Below are 22,617 nucleotides of genomic sequence, written 5' to 3'. Positions count from 1 at the left end.
CTGTCAAATCCACAAGCGTCTCATTGTGTTACCTTATTGTGGACACTGCCGTTGGATACACTGAAACCACACCCGACTATAATGCAACATCCCATGCAGCCACGTTAGAAGTTCAAACACTTGAATTAGACTGATACGCTATAAATTCCCCATTCAAATTAACATGAAAACATGCTTTAGCCTAACATCAATGGTTTGACATTTGATTAATTATTTCTTAACACCGATAGCCTACATTTTCTAGAGCCGTTTTGAACTTCTAACCCGGTAGGATTAAGGGAGTGGTTTGTGGCATACAGAAGCAGCCACTCACCGATAGAATATCTCATACCGCAGTTACAACTCTAAAACATCTGCTATGCGGATGTCGGTCAATGCTGGTTAATGCTCCATCTGATTTGAATCTAAGACTACACTTATCCCAACCAGGATGATTAGACGCAGATTGTACATTTATTGGGATAGTGTGGCAAATCTAGTGTTGGCAAATCTGAGCAAAGTACTTTACCGGTATACAAATTGTATGGAACCTCTAGGTACTGGAAGATTCTATAGAAAACCAGCTAGTGTAAGCTCTGCTGCAGATGGATGCACTGGTACTATTTTCATGGAGCAAAGTGTCAACCAAGACTTGAACACTCACTATTTCATCTGCCTCTTACGATACCGGCTTCCTTAAAAAGGTAGGTGTGTGCAATGCAACAGAGTTGAGACACCATGCTCAGACTTCTTCCCAAATCCTACTCAGTATGATCACATCTCCATAGGCAAGTATGCCAAACTATACCAGGACGTTCTGTTTATTGCCTGTAAGATGACAGAATGGATTTAATGTCCTTGTAACTGATTCTATCACTGATTAGAAGTATAAAACAGCAATATGAACAGAGGGAGTCCAATTTGATAATGCATTCCTTTAGATCAATCAATTTGATAGTGCTCTTGTAAAACTGGCAAGAAAATAAAAATCTATTTGATTTATTTGTTTTTTGGGGGATACAAAAAGTGAAAATAAAAAAGTAACCCTTATGTTCACTCTTTTCTCTTGAAAGTCATGTTTCAATCTTTCCAGGCATCTGTTACAGCTTTAAACTACAACTAAGTTTTTCAACTGTACACAAAGTGAACGGACAAACAAAAACGCTATATCACTACCCATCGCTTAAAAAAAAACTCTTACACATACTTGTCGAGAACAAGCACCCTTTAAAAAGAGCCCTGGAGGCAACGGACACCCGAGTCTCCTAAAGATTCTAAATGAATCAACAGAATCGGATAATCAAAATCTATTCTTAAACCCAAAAGCTGCCTGCCTCTTCAGTCAAACATAACAGATTACAACAGACAAAAGGCAAATGGATTTTTACTTGTTTTCTTTTTAGAGATGTTGTTGTTTTTTGTTGTGACCAGTCCATTGTGTGATGACCTGCCCCTAAGGCTTCTGTCGGTCTGAGGCAGGTGTACATACACCTCAACCCAGTTAATTGTATATATATATATATATACGTGTATACATTTGACACACTCTAGGATGGTTTTCTATGAGTCTAAAAAAAACTCGGCCGAGCTCTGTGGTTCCGGTCTGCATTGCAGGGGAGAGGAAAGGTATTATGAGGTTGCGCCGGGTGTGGGGTTGACATTCTGTGTGGAGAGCTGAGGAGCGACCTCGATGATTCGTGGTTTGTCGATGATGCGGGCGGTGCGGTTGCCCTTCTCCACAATGCCGATGATCCAGGCCTGGTGGCCCTCGCCGTATTTAGGAGATTTGATCTCAGCACAGAAACGAGCTGCCTGCTCCCTGGGAAGACAGATCAACAGACCCCCTATAGATAGAGACAGAGATGGCTGATGAGTATGTGTGTGAAAGAGGTGAGAGAACCTAGACAGACAACAGGTCGACAAAAACACATGCACGGCCAGAGACACAAACATTCACACATACCTGATGTCTCAGGGCAGGTGCCGTGCATGAGTCCGAACATGTTCCCGCAGGCCTTGGACACAGCGGCCATCTTGGCGAGCACAGGGAGGTTGTGAATGACGAATGAGACCTCGCTACGCTGTTGCCGTGCCAATGTCTGGGCGTGGCCCAGAATCCCGAAGCCAGTGATGTCAGTGGCGGCGTGAGCGTTGAAGGTGTGCATCAGACCTGCAGCTGGAGAGATAACAACAACAACTACATCAATATTCACATTACATTCATCCAAACAATGGTAGAAGTTAGACAGGAGAGAAGGGGGAGAACAACTTGAGGACAGGAACTTGTTCTGTTGAGTTGGGCGGTGTGTACCTGTCCTGTTGAGCCGGGCCATGTTCATCATAGCTTCCTGATAGGCCAGCTCTACATCCTCCTGAGTCACCACCAGCTTGATCTTATTCCACTTGTCAGGCTGAGGGACAGACATATATACACACGATTTTAGACCACTTTTGAGGCACGGCAATGACTGATAAATCGCTGATTGGGTCCAGCTGTCCCTGCCATTGATATTTTTTGAGGGATACAGACACATTCCGTTCATTACATTTACATTTTAGTGTTTAAGTTACAATACAGTAAATCAAAGGAGAGGTTCGTGTGTTGAGACTTACAATGTCCAGCCACTGGTGTACCGCCACAGCCACCTGAGTCCCAAGAGGTTTGGTGAGAATCAACACATCTCCTGGCACTGCGTTGTCTGGCCTGGAAGACAGAAGACATCACATCATCACCATAACTATCATTACTATCACAACACAGAACACAGCTCAAATGATCAAAGCAATTAGAGTTTATAGGCTCAGAGAGAGATCTGAACAATAGTGAAATCCCCAAAAGAGTGAAAGACAGGAGGGCAGCTGTCTGTGAGGAGAGGGTTCTTACATGATGAACTCATTGGGTTGACAGACCGTGGTGGCCACCCCACCCAGGACCACCCAGGGGTTAAGAACCGTCTGTCCCCCCGTAACAGACGTGCCTGCTTCCTCCGACGCATCTTTGAACCCCTGGATGATCAGAGGCATCACCTTGTCCCGCTCCTGACAGGGAATCAGAGACAGGGGAGGGACTATTTAGTGGCTGGGTGCTACACATTGGTGTATATATATATATATATATATATATACACACACACACGTGTGTATGTGTGTGTGGCCATGCACCTTTTCTGACAGTTTGTTACTGATCCCCAGCAGCATCAACATGTTGTCACATTCCGTCACTCCCATTGCGTACAGGTCACTTAGAACATTGGCACACGCAATTCGCCCCTATAGACACAGACAGGAATAAAGAAGGCATTATTGACATGATTTACTGTAGATATGAATGAAGATAACACATACTCTGCTCAAGGTGAAAGAAACGACTCCAGTCCAAAGCTCTCAGTAACTACTCAATCTATACGATACTCACAGGACCTAAAGCATGTAAGGTATGCCTGAAAACATTAACACAAAGAGGGGTAGAGAATGATAACCTACCATCATATAGGGGTCGTCCACTATGGGGTAGATGTAGTCTGTCGTCTGGACTAGAGAAAGGCCCCCGTGCCTGAGGGGGATTACACAGGTGTCCATACCAATGCCTGCAAAGAACAGTTATTATTAAAACTGTAAAAGTTATCTGAAGAATGGATGTGAATAAAGTATGTGTGTGTTCATACCAAGTCTGGGCATGACAGCTCCAAGGAACTGTTCATCCTCCTGATAGTGGTTCTCCTGCAGGGCTTCTAGAAGCTTCTGTAGCACATCCTGGGGTACCTAAGGAATAACAAATCAAATCAAATTTTATTTGTCACATACACATGGTTAGCAGATGTTAATGCGAGTGTAGCGAAATGCTTGTGCTTCTAGTTCCGACAATGCAGTAATAACAAGTAATCTAACAATTCCAAAACTACTGTCTTGTACACAGTGTAAGGGGATAAAGCAGATTACCTCAGAACTACAAGTCAAGCTTAATCATCATCCTAATGTGTTGCATTTGTAGTGCTTTTCTCAAACTCACCAAACTTTACATTGTATAGTTATGAAAATAAAGTAAATGTCTGCTCATTGCTCCCAAACATGACTTACTGTTAACGCTAGAGACACAGCAAGGAAACTTTTGAAAGCAGCAAAGACTAAGTGGCCAATAACATTCTATTCACTGCCATTATACCAGTAGCCGATCTTCGATGTACCCTAATAACTCTGTTCACAGTGCCAGGGGTGTAGAAAAACCCACCTTGCAGCCCGTTCCTTTGAGCTCAGTGAAGCGTGTGAGTCTGAAGCTCTTGTCTAGCTCATAGCTCTCTGGGTTAAACGACTCTCTGACAGACATGGCTGGAGACACTTTGGGACCTCAGTCAATAACCTGAGGACAGAAGATAGGGAGAATGGGAGACAGGGATGAGAAACATGGCTGGAGTAACACTGGACAGTCACCCCTGACTACATCTCTTCTCTGTTCAACCAATTAGCATCCAGGATCAGGATACAGCAAATAAGGAGAGAAGGACCGAGGGATGAGTAAAGGAAAGAGGTTGTGAAACTTGAAATATTCTGTTTTGTTGTAACTACTACTAAACTGAAAAGGTAAAGGCATAGTGGATGCTTATGCAGACATTTGATGAGAACAATTTACCCTCGGGTATCAATAGTGTTGAAGAATAATTGTGTACCTCAAAGTGCTATTAATGAAGATTAGGTTATATCTCAAAAATGTCCAAAGTAAGTAAACTTACAAAAAACGAATCTAACTAAAAATACCTGTGCATGTATGTACAGTGCCTTGCAAAAATATTCACCCCCCTTGGCGTTTTTTCCTATTTTGTTGCATTACAACCTGTCATTTAAACGGATTTTTATTTGGATTTCATGTAATGGACATACACAAAATAGTCCAAATTGGTGAAGTGAAATGAAACAAATAACTTGTTTCAAAAAACATTTAAAAAAGAAAACAGAAAAGTGGTGCGTGCATATTTATTCACCCCCTTTGTTATGAAGCCCCTAAATAAGACCTGCTGCAACCAATTACCTTCAGAAGTCACATAACTGGTTAAATAAAGTCCACCTGTGTGCAATCTAAGTCTCACATGATCTCACTATATGTTCTGAAAGGCCCCAGAGTCTGCAACACCAAGCAAGCACCACTATGAAGACCAAGGAGCTCTCCAAACAGGTCAGGGACAAAGTTGTGGAGAAGTACAGATCAGGGTTGAGTTCTAAAAAAAATATAAGCAGCATTAAATCCATTGTTCAAAAATTGAAGGAAAATGGCACCACAACAAACCTGCCAAGAGAGGGCCACCCACCAAAACTCACAGACCAGGCAAGGAGGGCATTAATCAGAGAGGCAACAAAGAGACCAAAGATAACCCTGACGGAGCTGCAAAGCTCCACAGCGGAGACTCCCCAAACATATGGAAGAAGGTCCTCTGGTCAGATGAGACTAAAATGTAGCTTTTTGGCCATCAAGGAAAACACCATGTCTGGCGCAAACCCAACACCTCTCATCACCCCGAGAAAATCATCCCCACAGTGAAGCATGGTGGTGGCAGCATCATTTTTTTCGTCGGCAGGGACTGGGAATCTGGCCAGAATGATGGATGGCACTAAATACAAGGAAATTCTTGAAGGAAACCTGTTTGTCTTCCAGAGATTTTAGACTGGGACGGAGGTTCACCTTCCAGAAGGACAATGACCCTAAGCATACTGCTAAAGCAACACTCAAGTGGTTTAAAGGGAAACATTTAAATGTCTTGGAATGGCCTAGTCAAAGCCCAGACTTCAATCCAATTGAGAATCTGTGGTGTGACTTAAAGATTGCTGTACACCAGCAGAACCCATCCAATTTGAAGAATGGGCAAAAATCCCAGTTGCTAGATGTGCCAAGCTTATAGAGACATACCCCAAGAGACTTGCAGATGTAGTTTGCTGCTAAAGGTGGCTCTACAAAGTATTGACTTTGGAGGTGTGAATAGTTATGCATGCTCAAGTTTTCCGTTTTTTTTTTGTCTTATTCGTTGTTTGTTTAACAAAAAATATTTTGCATCTTCAAAGTGTTAGACATGTTGTGTAAATCAAATGATACAACCCCCCCAAAAATCCATTTTAATTCCAGGTTGTATGGCAACAAAATAGGAAAAATGCCATGGGGGATGAATACTTTCGCAAGCCACTATCTTTAAAGCTGAATCAGTTGATCAATGGCTTGAACTTGTTGCAAAATCCAATAAATCATAAATGAATCACTCAAAAAAAGGGAAAAGTGAATTTCTTTGATCAAATTAAATTGTATTTGTCAAATGCGCCAAATTGAAGTTGTAGACATTACAGTGAAATGCTTACTTACAAGCTCTTTATCAACGATGCAGTTAAATAAGAAAAAAGAACAAGAAATAAAACAAGAATGAAGCCATATACAAGGATTACCAATACCATATCAATGTGCAGGGATACATGGTAATTAAGGTAGATATGTACATGTAGACAGGGGTAAAGTGAATAGGCATCGGATAGATTGAAATTAGCAGCAGCGTATGCGTGTACATATGTGATAATGTGTGCGTTAGATTTTTTTATATGCGGGATAAGTCCATCCACACAGATTGTTCCAAAGATCATCTAAGAAACGAGAGCTAGTATTTGATTGTTCTAGTGAGCACAGGTGTGGTTTTCTGAGATAATCAATTAACATCCCATCATGCTTTGGGCCATGTGTAAAAATGCCCAGTTGCCCATTATTTTGGCTACCACAGCAAGAAAAGGTCTCAGTCACTTTGAAAGAGAGGTCTCAAAGTAGCATAGGGGGTTTAAAGGTTGTGTGTCTCAGTCACCAGATCTACCTAAACACAATTGAACACTTATGGGAGATTCTAGAGTGGTACCAGAGACAGCGTTTTACGCCATCATCAACAAGACACAAAATTATGGAATTTTTCTAGGAAGAAAGGTGTCGCATCCCAACAGAGTTTCAGACACTTGTAGAATCTATGCCAAGGCACATTGAAGCCGTTCTAGTGGCTCGAGGTGGCCCAACACCCTTTAAGACACTATGTTGGTGTTTTCTTTATTTTGGCAGTTACCTGTAGTTTTGGCCAAATTCACAAGTCTTCCATTTATACCCTTTAACATAAACACCTGTTTACAGTGACAAGTACAGCCGAGAAAAAACCTAGACTAAACATGGTTTCACATTGAGTTATGTTTTCCTCTAGTTCTGCAGAGTATAAAAACTGCTTTTGTTGACCACTCACTGACATAACAACCAGAGACCAGTTTCCATTTATTTATTCACATATCTGTTTCACTTTGCTGTGACATATTAAAAGCAATGATTTATATATTAACCTTGATTTGCTGATTCTATGTATTAGCCAATAAGAGGCTTTGAAGCCACAAGTTAGCCATAATGGCACTCACCAGAAGAAGCAGTCCCTCCATAGGAATGAATGGAATTCTACAGTATTTCAATTAAATGTTTCAGGGACAAAATTACATGTATTTAAGTATTTTGTTGTTGTAGTGCAGACAGTAACATTGAAACTTTCAAAAAAGGTAGCTGTAAATGACAAATGTTTTTGTATATATTTGTTTATTTTATGTTTAGCACACATTAAACTATGCATGAAGGTGTCTAAATAGAATAAACAAATCTAGACATTCATAAATGCATTTCTATAGCTTCCAAAATATATATTTATTTTTTAACTTTGGGGGAGTGCCAAGATGGTGGATTCAAAACAGCGCCTCCTGTCAGTCATCTAGAATATACCATTGATGAGAAGCGTGGACGTTGGACATAGAATCAGACCTAACTAGTCGATCTGGTCTCGGGCAATTTGATGGCTAAATAAAACAAAAATAGAATACATTAAATATTAAACACAATCCCAGGCGTCACTGTGTGATCCTGTATTTTATCATGGCTCCGGATAAATTGTTGCGCTTGGGGTCCTAGTCAGAGTTTGGCTTCTGAAACAGTGCGAGGAGGATGTGAAGTTGGGCTGGTGTGCGCCGGCTCAAATTAAATCATGCACCAGACATTTTCAGCCAAATCAATTTCGGCAGTCAAAAGTTACCAATATTAATCAATTAGCTAACTACAGACATTAAAATAATCTGTTATCAATAATTGTGAGAGTTTTTCCTGTCTTTCAGCTGCATGCTTGTAGCCAGCCAGGGAGCTAACATTGGCTAAGTAATAGCCTGTTTGCTAATCAATGAGTTTAGCTAGCTGATGTGCTAACTATGAATCAAGTCGGACATCGTTTGTGTGACTAATCGAGCTTCATACAATAGTTAAAATGCGGATAAAACAAAAAACGGTATTATTAATAATTAAAATTAGCGAAAACAGAACGAAAAATAGCAGTTTTTGTTTCGAAGTAACCGGGAAAGCAGTGCATAAAAATGTCGGCGGTGGAAAAAATTAACCCCTTCCTGTACAGCGCCATGCGAGACGTGCTACAACAGACTTTGTAACAATAAAATAACGCCATACATGCAATTTGCACACAGTTTGTAATCATATGCTGCATTACATATATGTAAAATACCCCCCCTTTGCATTTACAGGGCTGAACCAGAGTTAGATTCGTATAACATTTCCCCTTTAATTGCTCTCACCAGTTTATCCTTACCGGTTTTGCTTTAGCGGCGGGTCTCCAGAAACAAGGGAAGGGACAGTACCAGAATGCATTTGGAGTAAATCGGGTGTCCTTGAAGATAGCCTGACGAAAAATCTATTAACTTTTATTTTTTGTTTTACAACAGAATGTATTTCATTTTATCGCGTTGGGAAATGCATAAAATAAATAGATGTACATGCATCAGATAATATCACAAGGCGAGGACCGTCATCACAACGGGGGAAATCTTGAGGTAAAAGCACGAGATCACAAAGGGTCCTTCGCATGGAGACTGGCGCCTTTAACTCCCCTTTAAAGAACCGCAGAGTCTGGCAATAAAAAGTCAACAATGGATTGTACCTTTAATTTAGTCTTCCCTCCAATATGATAGAGATCAGTATGCAATCACAAATGTTCTAATCAAGTTTATAGCGTTTACAATAGAAACAGTGCATGCATAATGTTATATGATTGTACATTCATTGTGAAATTAACTCTGAATTCCAGGTTATATGTACAGTATCTGTTTTTATAAAATGTGTGGTTTTAACCATGTGGAAAGAGACTGATCATTTTCCTTTTAAATTAATGCCTGAATTAAAGGTTTGCATTAGCCGACTTGCTAAATGTAATTCTAATCAGCTCATACAATTATACACCTTATATGTCAGGACTAAGACACTGATAAAATGAGGGGGTACCATAGCATTGATGCATCTGATAATAACTGGATAGACCTGATATGACAGACTGGTCTCATAGACTAGACGTAACATAGTAAACGTAAATCTGGGACGTTCAAATTGGTATATGTTACGTTTGGTGTGGTTACATAAGGAAGCATGTTACTTAATGAGGTACAAACAAAAGGACAGTGGTTGGCAGGGTTGGATGGGTAGGCATATAATGTGAACGTCTAGCCAACCCAAAGGTTGTGTTCGAATCTCATCACAGAAAACTTTAGCATTTGAGCTAATTAGCAACTTTGCAACTACTTACCATGTTAGCTAACCCTAACCCTTTAACTGAACTCCTAAGCCTAGCTAACATTAGCCAGTTAGCTAACTTTAGTTTTAGCCACCTCTAGCTAACGTTAGCCATAACAAATTGGAATTCGTAACATATTGTACGTTTAGCAAATTTGTAACTTCCTACATTTGCAAATTCGTAACATGTCGTTCGAATTGCAAATTTGTTACATATCGTACAAATGTAATTCATAACATTTTGTAATGAAACAGGCAGGGAGCAGGTCTCGAACCCTCAACCTTCTGGCACAAAATCCAGTGCGCCATCGTCTGTGCCCCAAAAGCATGCTCGAGTGGCAGAGTCGATATCCCAGGGTCGTATATAAACCCAGGGTCGTTACACAACTCCCTCCTTTCAAAGTGCGCGTCTTCGTGCTAGCTTATGTCGTGGAGGATCGTTACAAAATATAATACTTACAAGAACTTGTGAATTCAATATAGGCTTTTAATACACACATATCAGAAGCCTAGATGGTCCGCGGAACACACACTTTTCCAGAGTACTGGCTCTGTTTTTATACACATACAACATATGAGTCCACCCCACATGCAAATGAAGTTACTTCCCTCAGTCCATCTGCCACCATTATATCCCAATCTGTGCATCCTGCTTGTTCACGCTCAATAGCGCCCATATCTGCTTTCAGTCAAGTTATAATGGTGACAGGACCTCTTCATGTCCCAAAAATAATACATGCCCATCTTATCCTATGGGCCCCTTAAGTTTAGCTTGGTTCGTTCTTTGGTTTGTCTGTCCTTATTAGGACTAGTAGACTATGTTTCTCTTCTCTTCATGTCCTAAAAATATATGCCCTATGTCTATAGTCCATCCGTTGGTCATTTGGCTGACCCCCTCTTTTGTGTATCCCTCTGACCTTGGTATGTCCAGCTGTCCTATGCTCTCATGGCCTTACTTTGGTTTCCTGTCCTATACAATAGACAATGCATTTTACCAGAATGGCAAATGCACTCTAAGTGTATCCTTCTCTTGTGGTACAGTATTATGTTTCTCCCTATATGTACATCTTGCTCCCACACTTACAACTCAACGTCTCATAGGAACATGCTCAATGGCCAAGCACAAGCACGTTCGTGGATGCAAGGTCACTTCTGACACCAATATAATGAAACCCAGGGTCGTTACAATATTGTTCGACTTACATTCGTAACATATCATGTGAAATGGATGATGGGCATCCACAAATTAATACATACCATACGAAATGTAACATATATTGTAGCAAATTTGGGTGGGTAGCTCCAACCGGAACTCAAACCCGGGTCCAGTGATTGTCAAACCAACGCCTTATCCGTTATGCCAAGAGTCCCAAACCTCTTGATGAAGTCACTAGGTGTTGTGTAAGGTCACTACATAATCCCCTTCTTCTGGGAGAGTGTGTCCCCATGCTTCTATATACTAAGTCCCTCACATGGACACGCCTTTCCAATGGCCCCACGGCCGCCATCCCACTTTTGACGCCACTGTAGCAAATGTTTGGGGTAATAATTTAAAAATGTTAATCTTTAACGTACAATCTGTGGTACTATGCGATTAGAGAAGTTCATGATTCATGTGAGACATCACAGCACAGTAAAGAAATATATGGCGTTTGGAAATCAAAATGGGGTGATCTATGGAGGTAGGTGAGATGGGCTGAGAGTAGTAGAGGGCTGGGTTTAAAAATCTCATGATGGTAATATTTATTACCGGTCGTGACACTGCTGTCAAGAGTGGGGAGATGGCGGAAAAGGAAATAAGGAAGAAAGAGGAGGATATTCTGAATAAACACGGAGTGGGGGATTACAGAGGCCTTCTGAAAGATCTGGTGAAGAATATGATGGACAAGAAAAAAGGAGAGACATGGATTATGCTTTGAGTGAATATGGAACGCTGGATCGCTCAGAACTTTTGGAAGAGCTTGAGGAGGAAATGGAACCTGATGAGAGTGAAGATGAATTAAATGTGGTGGCAGGTGCAGTGGTGACTGCTGAGAAGAAGTTGAGGGTAGAGGGAAGTAGTCATGTGAGGAAGGTGGGTGTCAAGTGTAAAAACAGCAATACCTGCTCCAGTAGTTCGGAGATGGAACTTGTTGAGAGTGAGGGTGAAGCACCTGCGGCGAGGACCACCAAATTCGGGACTTTTCCCAAGAATGATAATGATGATTTTACCACAGTGGGAGTGAGATTTGTAGAGAGAATGGATCCTTGCTTTTTGGTTGATCCATATGTGGTGTCAGTTTGGGTAAAGGAAAGGTTGGGGACTGTTGAGTTGGTGAAGGTAAATTGGATTTGTGATTATTTGTTGCGTTTCCTCCACCCAGAGGGTGCGGGCGCTCCAGATTACAAGATTAGGGACAAGAATTGTAACCTGCTTTACTCTCCGGAGTGTGGTATCGGTGGATAAAGTTGTGTGTGTTAGTTGTGGGGGGTGATCATGGGGCTGGAGATCGGAGGTGTCCGGTGAAAGAAAGGCAGGTTGAGGTTGCCAGGGTTAGAGTACAGTAGTACAGAAAGTGTTGTATGCCGAAGCAGTGAAGAGAGTGGTAGAGGAAGATGGGTACAGGGTGAGGGATCCTGAGAGGATTCCTGTGAGTAGGCAGAGATCAAGAGAGTGATGGGAAGAATATGTGCTGCTTTTTCGACTTTCTCTGTCTCTCTCTCTCTACCGCACCTGCTATCTCGAACTCAGAATCCTCAGTTATGAAAAGCCAACTGACATTTACTCCTGAGGTGCTGACCTGTTGCACCCTCTACAATCACTGTGATTATTATAAAAAATAGGGAGTTAGCAATCAGTTGACAACAAAACTCAAAACAGACATATTTTTGCTTCTAAAAATAAAAGTTCAATACAAACATTTGTAAAATACAGAAAATTATTCATTTGATAATCCCCAATAAAACCATAACCATGGTATCAGATAGAACACTCTGACGGAGCTGATGTTAGACAAAAATCTGACAAGAGTTGATGTTTTACAGAGTTTACAAAAAATAGCATTTGTTGCTTTATGACTCTAAAACCTAATTAAAATGTAAGTGCATTCAAGACCCCTTGACTTTTTCCACATTTTGTCACGTTGCAGCCTTATTCTAAAATTGATTAAATAGTTTTGTCCCCCTCATCAATCTACACACAATACCCCATAATGACGAATCCAAAACAGGTTTTACATTTTTTAGCTAATTTATTAAAAATAAATAAAAAACAGAAATATCACAGTATTCAGACTCTTTACTCAGTACTTTGTTGAAGCACCTTTTGCAGTGATTACAGCCTTAAGTATTCTTGGGTATGACACTACAACCTTGGCACACCAGTTTTTGTGGAGTTTCTCCCATTCTTCTCTGCAGATCCTCTCAAGCTCTGACAGATTGTATGGGGAGTGTCACTGCACAGCTATTTCGAGGTCTCTCCTGCATTGTCTTGGCTGTGGGCTTAAGGTCGTTGTCCTGTTTGAAGGTGAACCTTTGCCCCAGTTTGAGGTCCTGAGCGCTCGGCAGCAGGTTTTCATCAAGGATCTTCCTGTACTTTGCTCCGTTCATCTTTCCCTTGATACTGACTAGTCTCCCAGTCCCTGCCGCTGAAAAATATCCCCACAGCATGATGCTGCCACCACCATGCTTCACCGTAAGGATGGTGCCAGGTTTCCTCCAGACGTGAAGCTTGGAATTCAAGCCAATGAGTTCAATCTTGGTTTCATAAAACCAGATAATCTTGTTTCTTATGGTCTGAGAGTTCTTTAGGTGCCTTTTGGCAAACTCTAAGTGTTATGTGACTTTTACTGAGGAGTGGCTTCCGTCTAGCTACTCTGATTGGTGGAGTGGTGCAGAGATGGTTGTCCTTCTGGAAGGTTCTCCCATCTCCACAGAGGAACTCTGGAGCTCTGTCAGAGTGACCATTGGGTTCTAGGTCACCTTCCTGACCAAGGCCCTTCTCCCCCGATTGCTCAGTTTGGCCGGGTGAGCAGCTCTCGGAAGAGTCTTGGTGGTTACAAACTTCTTCCATTTAAGAATGATGGAGGCCACTGTGTACTTAGGGAACTTCAATGCTGCAGAAATGTTTTGGTACCCTTCCCCAGATCTGTGCCTCGATACAATCCTGTCTTGGAGCTCTACGGATAATGGACCGATGACTCCTTGCTGTCCCCAGTCCACCTGGGCATGCTGCTGCTCCAGTTTCAAATGTTCTGATAGCGGCTATGGAACCCTGACCTGTTTACTGGACGTACTACCTTGTCCCGGACCTGCTGTTTTGGACTCTCTCTCTACCGCACCTGCTGTCTCTAACTCTGAATAATTGGCTATGAAAAGCCACCTGACATTTTCTCCTGAGGTGCTGACCTGTTGCACCCTCTACAACCACTGTGATTATTATTATCTGATCCTGCTGGTCATCTATGAATGTTTGAACATCTTGGCCATGTTCTGTTATAATCTCCACCCGGAACAGCCAGAAGAGGACTGGCTTGGTTCCTCTTTAGATTTATTCCTAGGTTCTGGCCTTTCTACAGAGTTTTTCCTAGCCACTGTGCTTCCACATCTGCATTGTTTGGGGGTTTTAGGCTGGGTTTCTGTACAGCACTTTGTGACATCGGCTGATGTATTAAAAAAAAATACATTTGATTAAATTCCTTCGGCCCCATGGCTTCATTTTGTTCTCTGACATGCACTGTCAACTGTGGGACCTTATATAGACAGGTGTGTGTCTTTACAAATCATGTACAATCAATTGAATTTACCACAGGTGGACTCCAATTAAGTTTTAGAAACATCTCAAGGATGATCAATGGAAACAGGATGCACCTGAGCTCAATTTCAAGTCTCATAGCAAAGAGTCTGAATACAAATGTAAATAGTTTTTATTATTTTTTACAATGTAGCTACTTCATCGTTCACATATAAGAATAACAATCTAGTGTAGCCTATGTCTTCCAAAGACAGCCATTACTTCTAATTTCCCACCCGTAGTCCTTTTTTAAAATGTATTTATTTTTCTATTTTATTTTTATTAACAACAAATCAATGCAGGAAGTACATGTGGGAACACAAGTATATATGAATAATATACAATGGACAATTGGGCTAAGGGGTACAATATCACATTACACAAGGACCTTAAGGGACATAAATACACTTATTACAATGCCAAAAATTAATACAATGCCAAAAAAGATGCAACACTGTTTCTGGGTGGTCATTACAAAAGGAGCCATTTGAGTTGATGTTTTCCTTAAACTTCTTCATATAGTGGTTGGCAGGATAATATTTATGAATAATTTGAAAGGAAACTTCCTTAATTTTTTAACAAGTAGGTATGTGTGTGGCAACATCCAAACTTTTTTCCAACAGATATTATCAATAAATCCATTCCAATAAGGATTGATAGATACAACATCCTGCTGAAACGAGGTTTGTATCTGTCAGTCTAGGTGATGTGGGTAAGGCGGAGTCAGGCGCAGGACACAGAGATGAGTAATAATAGTAACTTTACTCAAAAATAATCTTCCAACAAGGAGAACGAAAATCCAGAATCACATAAACGAGACAACTGACAACAATAAACACGCACAAAACCATAATGGCTCCAGAGGGTTAAATAGGGAAATAATTAAACGTAATGGGAACCAGGTGTGTACAATACAGACATAACTAGATCGGTGGAGGCTAGAAAGCCAGTGACGTCGAAGGAAGTCGTGACAGTACACCCCCCCCCCCCCCCCTCCCCTTGACGCAGGGGACGACCCGGAGGACGAGGCGCAGGACGATCCGGGTGGAGGCGGTGAAATTCCTGCAGTAAGGAAGGGTCAAGGATGTCCTCCACCGGCACCCAGCATCTCTCCTCCGGACCGTACCCCTCCCACTCCACGAGGTACTGAAGGCCCCTCGCCCGACACCTTGAGTCCATAATGACTCGCACAGTATACGCCGGGGCCCCCTCGATGTCCAGAGGGGGTGGAGGAACCTCCCGCACCTCAGACTGCTGGAGCGGACCAGCCACCATCAGCCTGAGGAGAGACACATGGAATGAGGGGTTAATACGGTAATCAGGAGGGAGCTAAACGCCCTCCAGACCCTAGACATGAACTGGGGACCCCGATCAGAAACTATATCCTCAGGCACCCCGTAGTGCCGTAAGACGTGGGTGAACAGGGCCTCCGCCGTCTGTAGAGCCGTAGGGAGACTGAGCAAAGGAAGGAGACGGCAGGACTTAGAAAACCGATCCACAACAACCAGGATAGTGGTGTTTCTCTGTGCCGGAGGATGATCCATCACGAAATCCACCGATAGGTGTGACCACGGCCGTTGTGGAACGGGTAGGGGATGTAATTTCCCTCTGGGCAGGTGTCTAGGTGCCTTGCACTGGGCGCACACCGAGCAGGAGGAAACATAAACCCTCACGTCCTTAGCTAAAGTGGGCTACCAGTACTTCCCACTAAGACAGCGCACTGTCCGACCAATGCCAGGATGACCAGAGGAGGGTGACGTGTGAGCCCAACAGATCAAACGATTGCGGACATCAGACGGAAAGTACAGACGCCCAACTCGATGTCCGCGCCCACCTCCCATACCACCAGTGCCACCAGGCAAGAGGCCGGGAGTATGGGAGTGGGATCCGTGGACCGCTCCTCTGTGTCATACATCCGGGACAGTGCGTCTGCCTTAACGTTCTGGGAACCTGGTCTGTAGTAAAGGGTGAAAACAAAACGGGTGAAAAACATGGCCCACCTTGCCTGGCGAGGGTTCAGTCTCCTCACCGCCCGGATGTACTCCAGATTGCGGTGGTCAGTCCAAATGAGGAAAGGGTGTTAAGCCCCCTCAAGCCAATGCCTCCACGCCTTCAGAGCCTTAACAGCCAACAACTCCCGATCACCCACATCATAGTTTCGCTCTGCCGGGCTGTGCTTCTTCGGAAAAAAAGCACAGGGGTGATGCTTTGGTGGCGTCCCCGAGCGCTGAGACAGCACAGCTCCTATCCCAGCCTCGGACGTGTCCACCTCTACTATAAATGCCAAAGAGGGATCAGGATGGGCCAGCACGGGAGCCAAGGTAAACAGAGTCTTCAGGTGACCAAAAGTCCTGTCCGCCCCAGCTGACCACTGCAGTCACACCGGTCCCCCCTTTAGCAAATAGGTAATGGGAGCCACTACCTGACCAAAGCCCGGATAAACCTCCAGTAGTAGTTGGCAAACCCTAAAAACCGCTGCACCTCCTTTACCGTGGTTGGAGTCGACCAATTACACACGGCTGAAATGCGATCATTCTCCTTCTCCACCCCTGACTCGGACAGGTGGTACCCTAGGAAGGAGACGGACTGTTGGAAGAACAGACATTTCTCAGCCTTGACGTACAGGTCAAGCTCCAACAGTAGACCAAGCACCTTGCGCACCAGGGACACATGCTCGGCGCGTGTAGCGGAGTATATTAGAAAGTCATCTACAGTGCCTTGCGAAAGTATTCGGCCCCCTTGAACTTTGCGACCTTTTGCCACATTTCAGGCTTCAAACATAAAGATATAAAACTGTATTTTTTTGTGAAGAATCAACAACAAGTGGGACACAATCATGAAGTGGAACGACATTTATTGGATATTTCAAACTTTTTTAACAAATCAAAAACTGAAATATTGGGCGTGCAAAATTATTCAGCCCCTTTACTTTCAGTGCAGCAAACTCTCTCCAGAAGTTCAGTGAGGATCTCTGAATGATCCAATGTTGACCTAAATGACTAATGATGATAAATACAATCCACCTGTGTGTAATCAAGTCTCCGTATAAATGCACCTGCACTGTGATAGTCTCAGAGTTCCGTTAAAAGCGCAGAGAGCATCATGAAGAACAAGGAACACACCAGGCAGGTCCGAGATACTGTTGTGAAGAAGTTTAAAGCCGGATTTGGATACAAAACGATTTCCCAAGCTTTAAACATCCCAAGGAGCACTGTGCAAGCGATAATATTGAAATGGAAGGAGTATCAGACCACTGCAAATCTAACAAGACCTGGCCGTCCCTCTAAACTTTCAGCTCATACAAGGAGAAGACTGATCAGAGGTGCAGCCAAGAGGCCCATGATCACTCTGGATGAACTGCAGAGATCTACAGCTGAGGTGGGAGACTCTGTCCATAGGTCAACAATCAGTCGTATATTGCACAAATCTGGCCTTTATGGAAGAGTGGCAAGAAGAAAGCCATTTCTTAAAGATATCCATAAAAAGTGTTGTTTAAAGTTTGCCACAAGCCACCTGGGAGACACACCAAACATGTGGAAGAAGGTGCTCTGGTCAGATGAAACCAAAATTGAACTTTTTGGCAACAATGCAAAACGTTATGTTTGGCGTAAAAGCAACACAGCTGAACACACCATCCCCACTGTCAAACATGGTGGTGGCAGCATCATGGTTTGGGCCTGCTTTTCTTCAGCAGGGACAGGGAAGATGGTTGATGGGAGGATGGATGGAGCCAAATACAGGACCATTCTGGAAGAAAACCTGATGGAGTCTGCAAAAGACCTGAGACTGGGACGGAGATTTGTCTTCCAACAAGACAATGATCCAAAACATAAAGCAAAATCTACAATGGAATGGTTCAAAAATAAACATATCCAGGTGTTAGAATGGCCAAGTCAAAGTCCAGACCTGAATCCAATCGAGAATCTGTGGAAAGAACTGAAAACTGCTGTTCACAAATGCTCTCCATCCAACCTCACTGAGCTCGAGCTGTTTTGCAAGGAGGAATGGGAAAAAATGTCAGTCTCTCGATGTGCAAAACTGATAGAGACATACCCCAAGCGACTTACAGCTGTAATCGCAGCAAAAGGTGGCGCTACAAAGTATTAACTTAAGGGGGCTGAATAATTTTGCACGCCCAATTTTTCAGTTTTTGATTTGTTAAAACAGTTTGAAATATCCAATAAATGTCGTTCCACTTCATGATTGTGTCCCACTTGTTGTTGATTCTTCACAAAAAAATACAGTTTTATATCTTTATGTTTGAAGCCTGAAATGTGGCAAAAGTTCGCAAAGTTCAAGGGGGCCGAATACTTTCGCAAGGCACTGTATATACACCACTACACCCTGCCCGTGCATGTTTTTCTACAAAGGATTGAAAGACTGATGGAGCATTCATCAACCCGTACGGCATGACAAGGTACTCAGTGCCCAGAGGTGGTACTAAATGCCGTCTTCCACTCATCCCTCTCCCGGATACGCACCAGGTTGTAAGCTCTCCTGAGATCCAATTTTGTGAAGAAGCTCACCCCGTGCAATGACTCTGTCACACTGGCTATGAGAGGCAGCGTGTAAATGTACTTCACTGTGATCGGATTTATACCTCGATAGTCAATAAACAGTCGTAAACCTCCATCCTTCTTCACAAAAAAGAATCTCGAGGAGGCAGGTGAAGTGGAAGGCCGAATGTATCCCTGTCCCAGAGATTCGGAGACATATGTTTCCATAGCCGCAGTCTCCCCCTGTGACAAAGGATACACGTGACTCCTGGGAAGTGCTGCATCTACCATGAGATTTATCGCACAATCCCCCCGTCGATGGTGTGGTAATTGAGTCGCCTTCTTTTTACAGAAGGCAAGAGCCAAATCAGCATATTCAGGGGGGATGTGCATGGTGGAGACCTGGTTTTGATTCTCCACCGTAGTTGCACCTATGGAAACCCCTACACACCTCCCTGAGCACTGATGTGACCATACCTTGAGGGCTCCCTGTTTCCACGAAATAGTGGGGTCATGACCGGCCAACCAGGGACACCCCAACACCACAGGAAACGCAGGTGAATCAATCAGAAAGAGACTAATTCTCTCCTTATGTTCCCCCTGCCTTATCATACATAGTGGATCAGTCCCTACCCTAAAGGATGACTATCTAAGGCATGTACAGGGAAGGGCACATCAACAGGAACAATAGGGATCTCTAATCTAATTGCAAATGAACGATCAATAAAGTTCCCAGCTGCACCTGAATCTACTAGTGCCTTATGCTGGGAATGCGGGAAAAACTCAGGAAATTAGCTTGCTAGCTAGCTTCCTGCGAAACAGGAAGCTCTGGGTGAGTTGGGTGCCTACTCACCTGGGATGATCCACCAGTGCCCTGCCTGCTGCCTCAACTCCCTGGAGAACCTCCCAGAGCACCGACCAGCAGTGTGCCCTCTGCGGCCACAGGTGGTGCAGGGAATGGCCCCCCCTACGGTCCCCCTCATAGCAGCACCTCCTAGCTCCATCGGCATCGGATCTGAGGTGCTGGGGGATGGAACTGACGGACCTCGATCCGGAAGTCTGCGGGAGGCCAACAGGTTATCCAGCCTGATGGATAGGTCCACCAGCTGGTCAAAGGTAAGGGTGGTGTCCCTGCAGGCTAGCTCCCTATGAATGTCCTCGCGTAGACCACACCTGTAGGGGTCGATCAGGGCCCGCTCCGGCGGCCAGAGTTCAAAAGTCCTGAGCGAAGTCTTGTGCGCTCCTCATCCCCTGTCTGAGATTATATAAGTGTTCCCCCCGCCGCTCTCCCTTCAGGTGGATGATCAAAAACCGCCCGAAAGCGGCGGTTAAAATCCTCATAATTGTCCAACCCTTCCCCAGACTGCGTTGGCCCATTCGAGTGCTCTACCAGTTAGACAGGAGATGAGGGCGTTTACACTCTCGCGTCCCGAAGGAGCTGGGTGAACGGTTGCCAGGTAGAGCCCCAGCTGGAGTAGGAACCCCTGGCACCTGACAGCCGTTCCATCGTATACCCTCAGGAGTGTGAGCTGAATCCCACTGGATCCAGGTGAAGGGTGGACAGCGGTGTGGGTTGTTGTGGGAGCTGGGGTGATGATGATGGGGTTGCTGGAAAACCCCCTCTCTCCCATCGCTCCATGGTTTGCAGCACACGATCCATGGCTGTGCCGAGACTTTGCAAAATAGACGCGTGCAGCTGGATGCGCTCCTCCATAGGTAGAGGAGGGCCGTTTGCACCTGCTGACTCCATTGATGGTGCGTGTTTCTGTCAGAGTCTAGGTGATGTGGGTAAGGCGGAGTCAGGCGCAGGACACAGAGATGAGTAATAATAATAACTTTACTCAAAAATAATCTTCCAACAAGGAGAACGAAAATCTAGAATCACATAAACGAGACAACTGACAACAATAAACACGCACAAAACGATGATGGCTCCAGAGGGTTAAATAGGCAAATAATTAAACAAAACAAATAATTAAACGAAATATAATTAATATAATATAATTGATTAATATAATATATTAATTAATATAATATATTAATTAATATAATATAATGAATTAAATAATTAAACAAAATAAATAATAACGTAATGGGAACCAGGTGTGTACAATACAGACAAAACAAATGGAAAAAGAAATGTAGATCGGTGGAGGCTAGAAAGCTGGTAACGTCGATTGCCGAACGCCGCCCAAACAAGGAGAGGCACCAACTTTGACGGAAGTCGTGACAGTATCGCTCTGTTGTTGAATGGACCAAAAGAGAAACAAATCTTTCCTACTGATGAGTCAACAGGGTCAACAGAAGGTAGGCTCTGAGGGTCAGGTCTTGACACGTTCCTGAATAATAAAGCAACACCTGAGGGAATGGCATCTAAAACAATTGCAAAATATTTAGGTGTTACAGGGACCTTGTAATGTGATAAGAATTCCTTATAACTGAGTAAATTACCCTCTGCATTTGCCAGTTGGCTAACCAATAGGATATTATTTCGGAACCAATATTCTAAAAACAAAGAAGTATTTTTAGACAATATATCCCGATTATTCCATATATAATATCTGTGTGGAGAAAAATGATGAAGGACCATGACCAGAAAACCTGCCGATGAAAAGTAAAAAGTTTCACTGGAACTTCAATATTATAATTGCAAACCAATATGAAGTTAAGGCCACCAAAAGTAGAGAAGACATGATGATGAATAAAATTCCACATAGAAGTGGGTCTTCTTAGGAATTGTTTTATCCAATTGATCTTAAAAGTATTATTTGAGGTAGAGTCCAGAAGGTAGAGTCCAGAAAATTCAGCCCACCATTCTCATAAGTGTTCATTACAACAGTTGTCCTAATGTAATGGGTACGGTTTCTCCACAGAAAGTTGAAAAGCATCTGGTCTATCTCCTTGCTTATTTTACTGTCAAATGTGTCATATGTTAGTCTAGAGATACCTTCAGCCTTGGTTATTAGGACGCTTCCTTTAAAAGATAAGTCCCTCTGTAGCCATTGATTTAGCTTCTTCTGTTTTTTTTAAATAAGAGGGTTAAAATTTAGTAAGCCTCTATACTTCTGATCCTTTGTAATGGTTATGCATAAATATGTAAGTACTTATTTTACTGGAATACCATAATATGAAGGTGTCACAATCTTTGACAGCCATGAGTTCACATTTACTAATGTTAAGATATAGACCAGACCCTTTGGAAAAGGATTGTATCACATTGATCGATATGGGAATTTGGTTAGCATCTTTCAGAAAAAGTGTAGTATTGTCAGGCTTATAATAATTTCTTTACCAGCTATGGAAATACCTTGTACAGGACTATTATTTAAAGAATTTGTAAGAAGTTGGGTGATTAATAAAAACAGGTATGGAGAGATAGGACAGCCTTGCCTAATTCCTCTCTTTAACTCAAATCTAGGTGAGGTGCCATATTTCCATTTGATAGAGCTGTTACCATTTGTATAGAGGGTCTTAACAGCCTTACAGAAAAAATCCCCAAAGCCAAGTCTCTCAAGTGAGTGGAAGAGGAACTGATGCTCTACTGTGTCAAATGCTTTATAAAACTCAAAAAAATAATATGAGGCTATCCTCGGTTATTAGGTCTGAGTAGTCAAGTATGTCTAATACTAATCTGACATTGTTAAAAATATGTCTGTTCCTCATGAAGCCAGACTGTGTTTCATCAATGATTGCATCCAGGACTTCTTTAATACTTTTTGCAAGTAGTAAGGCCCATATCTTATAGTCATTAAGAAGACAAATTGGAC

At 42.9% G+C, this 22,617-nt stretch overlaps 1 protein-coding gene across 2 annotated transcripts; it reads right to left on the bottom strand.

The window, feature by feature from the left end:
- Window positions 1–786: 786 nt before the first annotated feature.
- On the bottom strand, window positions 787–8,753 carry LOC139372982 (selenide, water dikinase 1-like). 2 transcript variants are annotated; one of them, XM_071112894.1, is made up of 10 exons: window positions 8,610–8,753; window positions 4,208–4,336; window positions 3,645–3,741; window positions 3,463–3,566; window positions 3,142–3,249; window positions 2,864–3,018; window positions 2,593–2,683; window positions 2,291–2,390; window positions 1,943–2,155; window positions 787–1,823 (listed from the first exon to the last, which is right to left on the bottom strand). In XM_071112894.1, exons 2-10 carry the CDS (start codon window positions 4,301–4,303, stop codon window positions 1,609–1,611), a joined length of 1,179 nt encoding a protein of 392 aa, XP_070968995.1. In that variant the 5' UTR covers window positions 4,304–4,336; window positions 8,610–8,753; the 3' UTR covers window positions 787–1,608. The 2 variants fall into 2 exon arrangements, with proteins under 2 accessions (XP_070968995.1, XP_070969003.1); XM_071112902.1 differs by having other exon boundaries at window positions 8,596–8,637.
- Between the last annotated feature and the right edge of the window lie 13,864 nt (window positions 8,754–22,617).

This window comes from Oncorhynchus clarkii, chromosome 2 (genome assembly GCF_045791955.1).
Source record: "Oncorhynchus clarkii lewisi isolate Uvic-CL-2024 chromosome 2, UVic_Ocla_1.0, whole genome shotgun sequence".
Classification (NCBI taxonomy): Eukaryota; Metazoa; Chordata; class Actinopteri; order Salmoniformes; family Salmonidae; genus Oncorhynchus; species Oncorhynchus clarkii.
The sequence above is the reverse complement of the archived record's forward strand: the minus strand, read 5'-3'. Positions and strand labels throughout refer to the sequence as shown.

Coding starts and splice junctions, on each gene's coding strand:
- LOC139372982 (XM_071112894.1), bottom strand. CDS start 4,303: ATGTCTGTCAGAGAGTCGTTTAACCCAGAGAGCTATGAGCTAGACAAG. Junction 2,684..2,863: donor CAACCCAATGAGTTCATCAT/GTAAGAACCCTC, acceptor TCTGTCTTCCAG/GCCAGACAACGCAGTGCCAG. Junction 1,824..1,942: donor CACCTGCCCTGAGACATCAG/GTATGTGTGAAT, acceptor CTCTATCTATAG/GGGGTCTGTTGATCTGTCTT.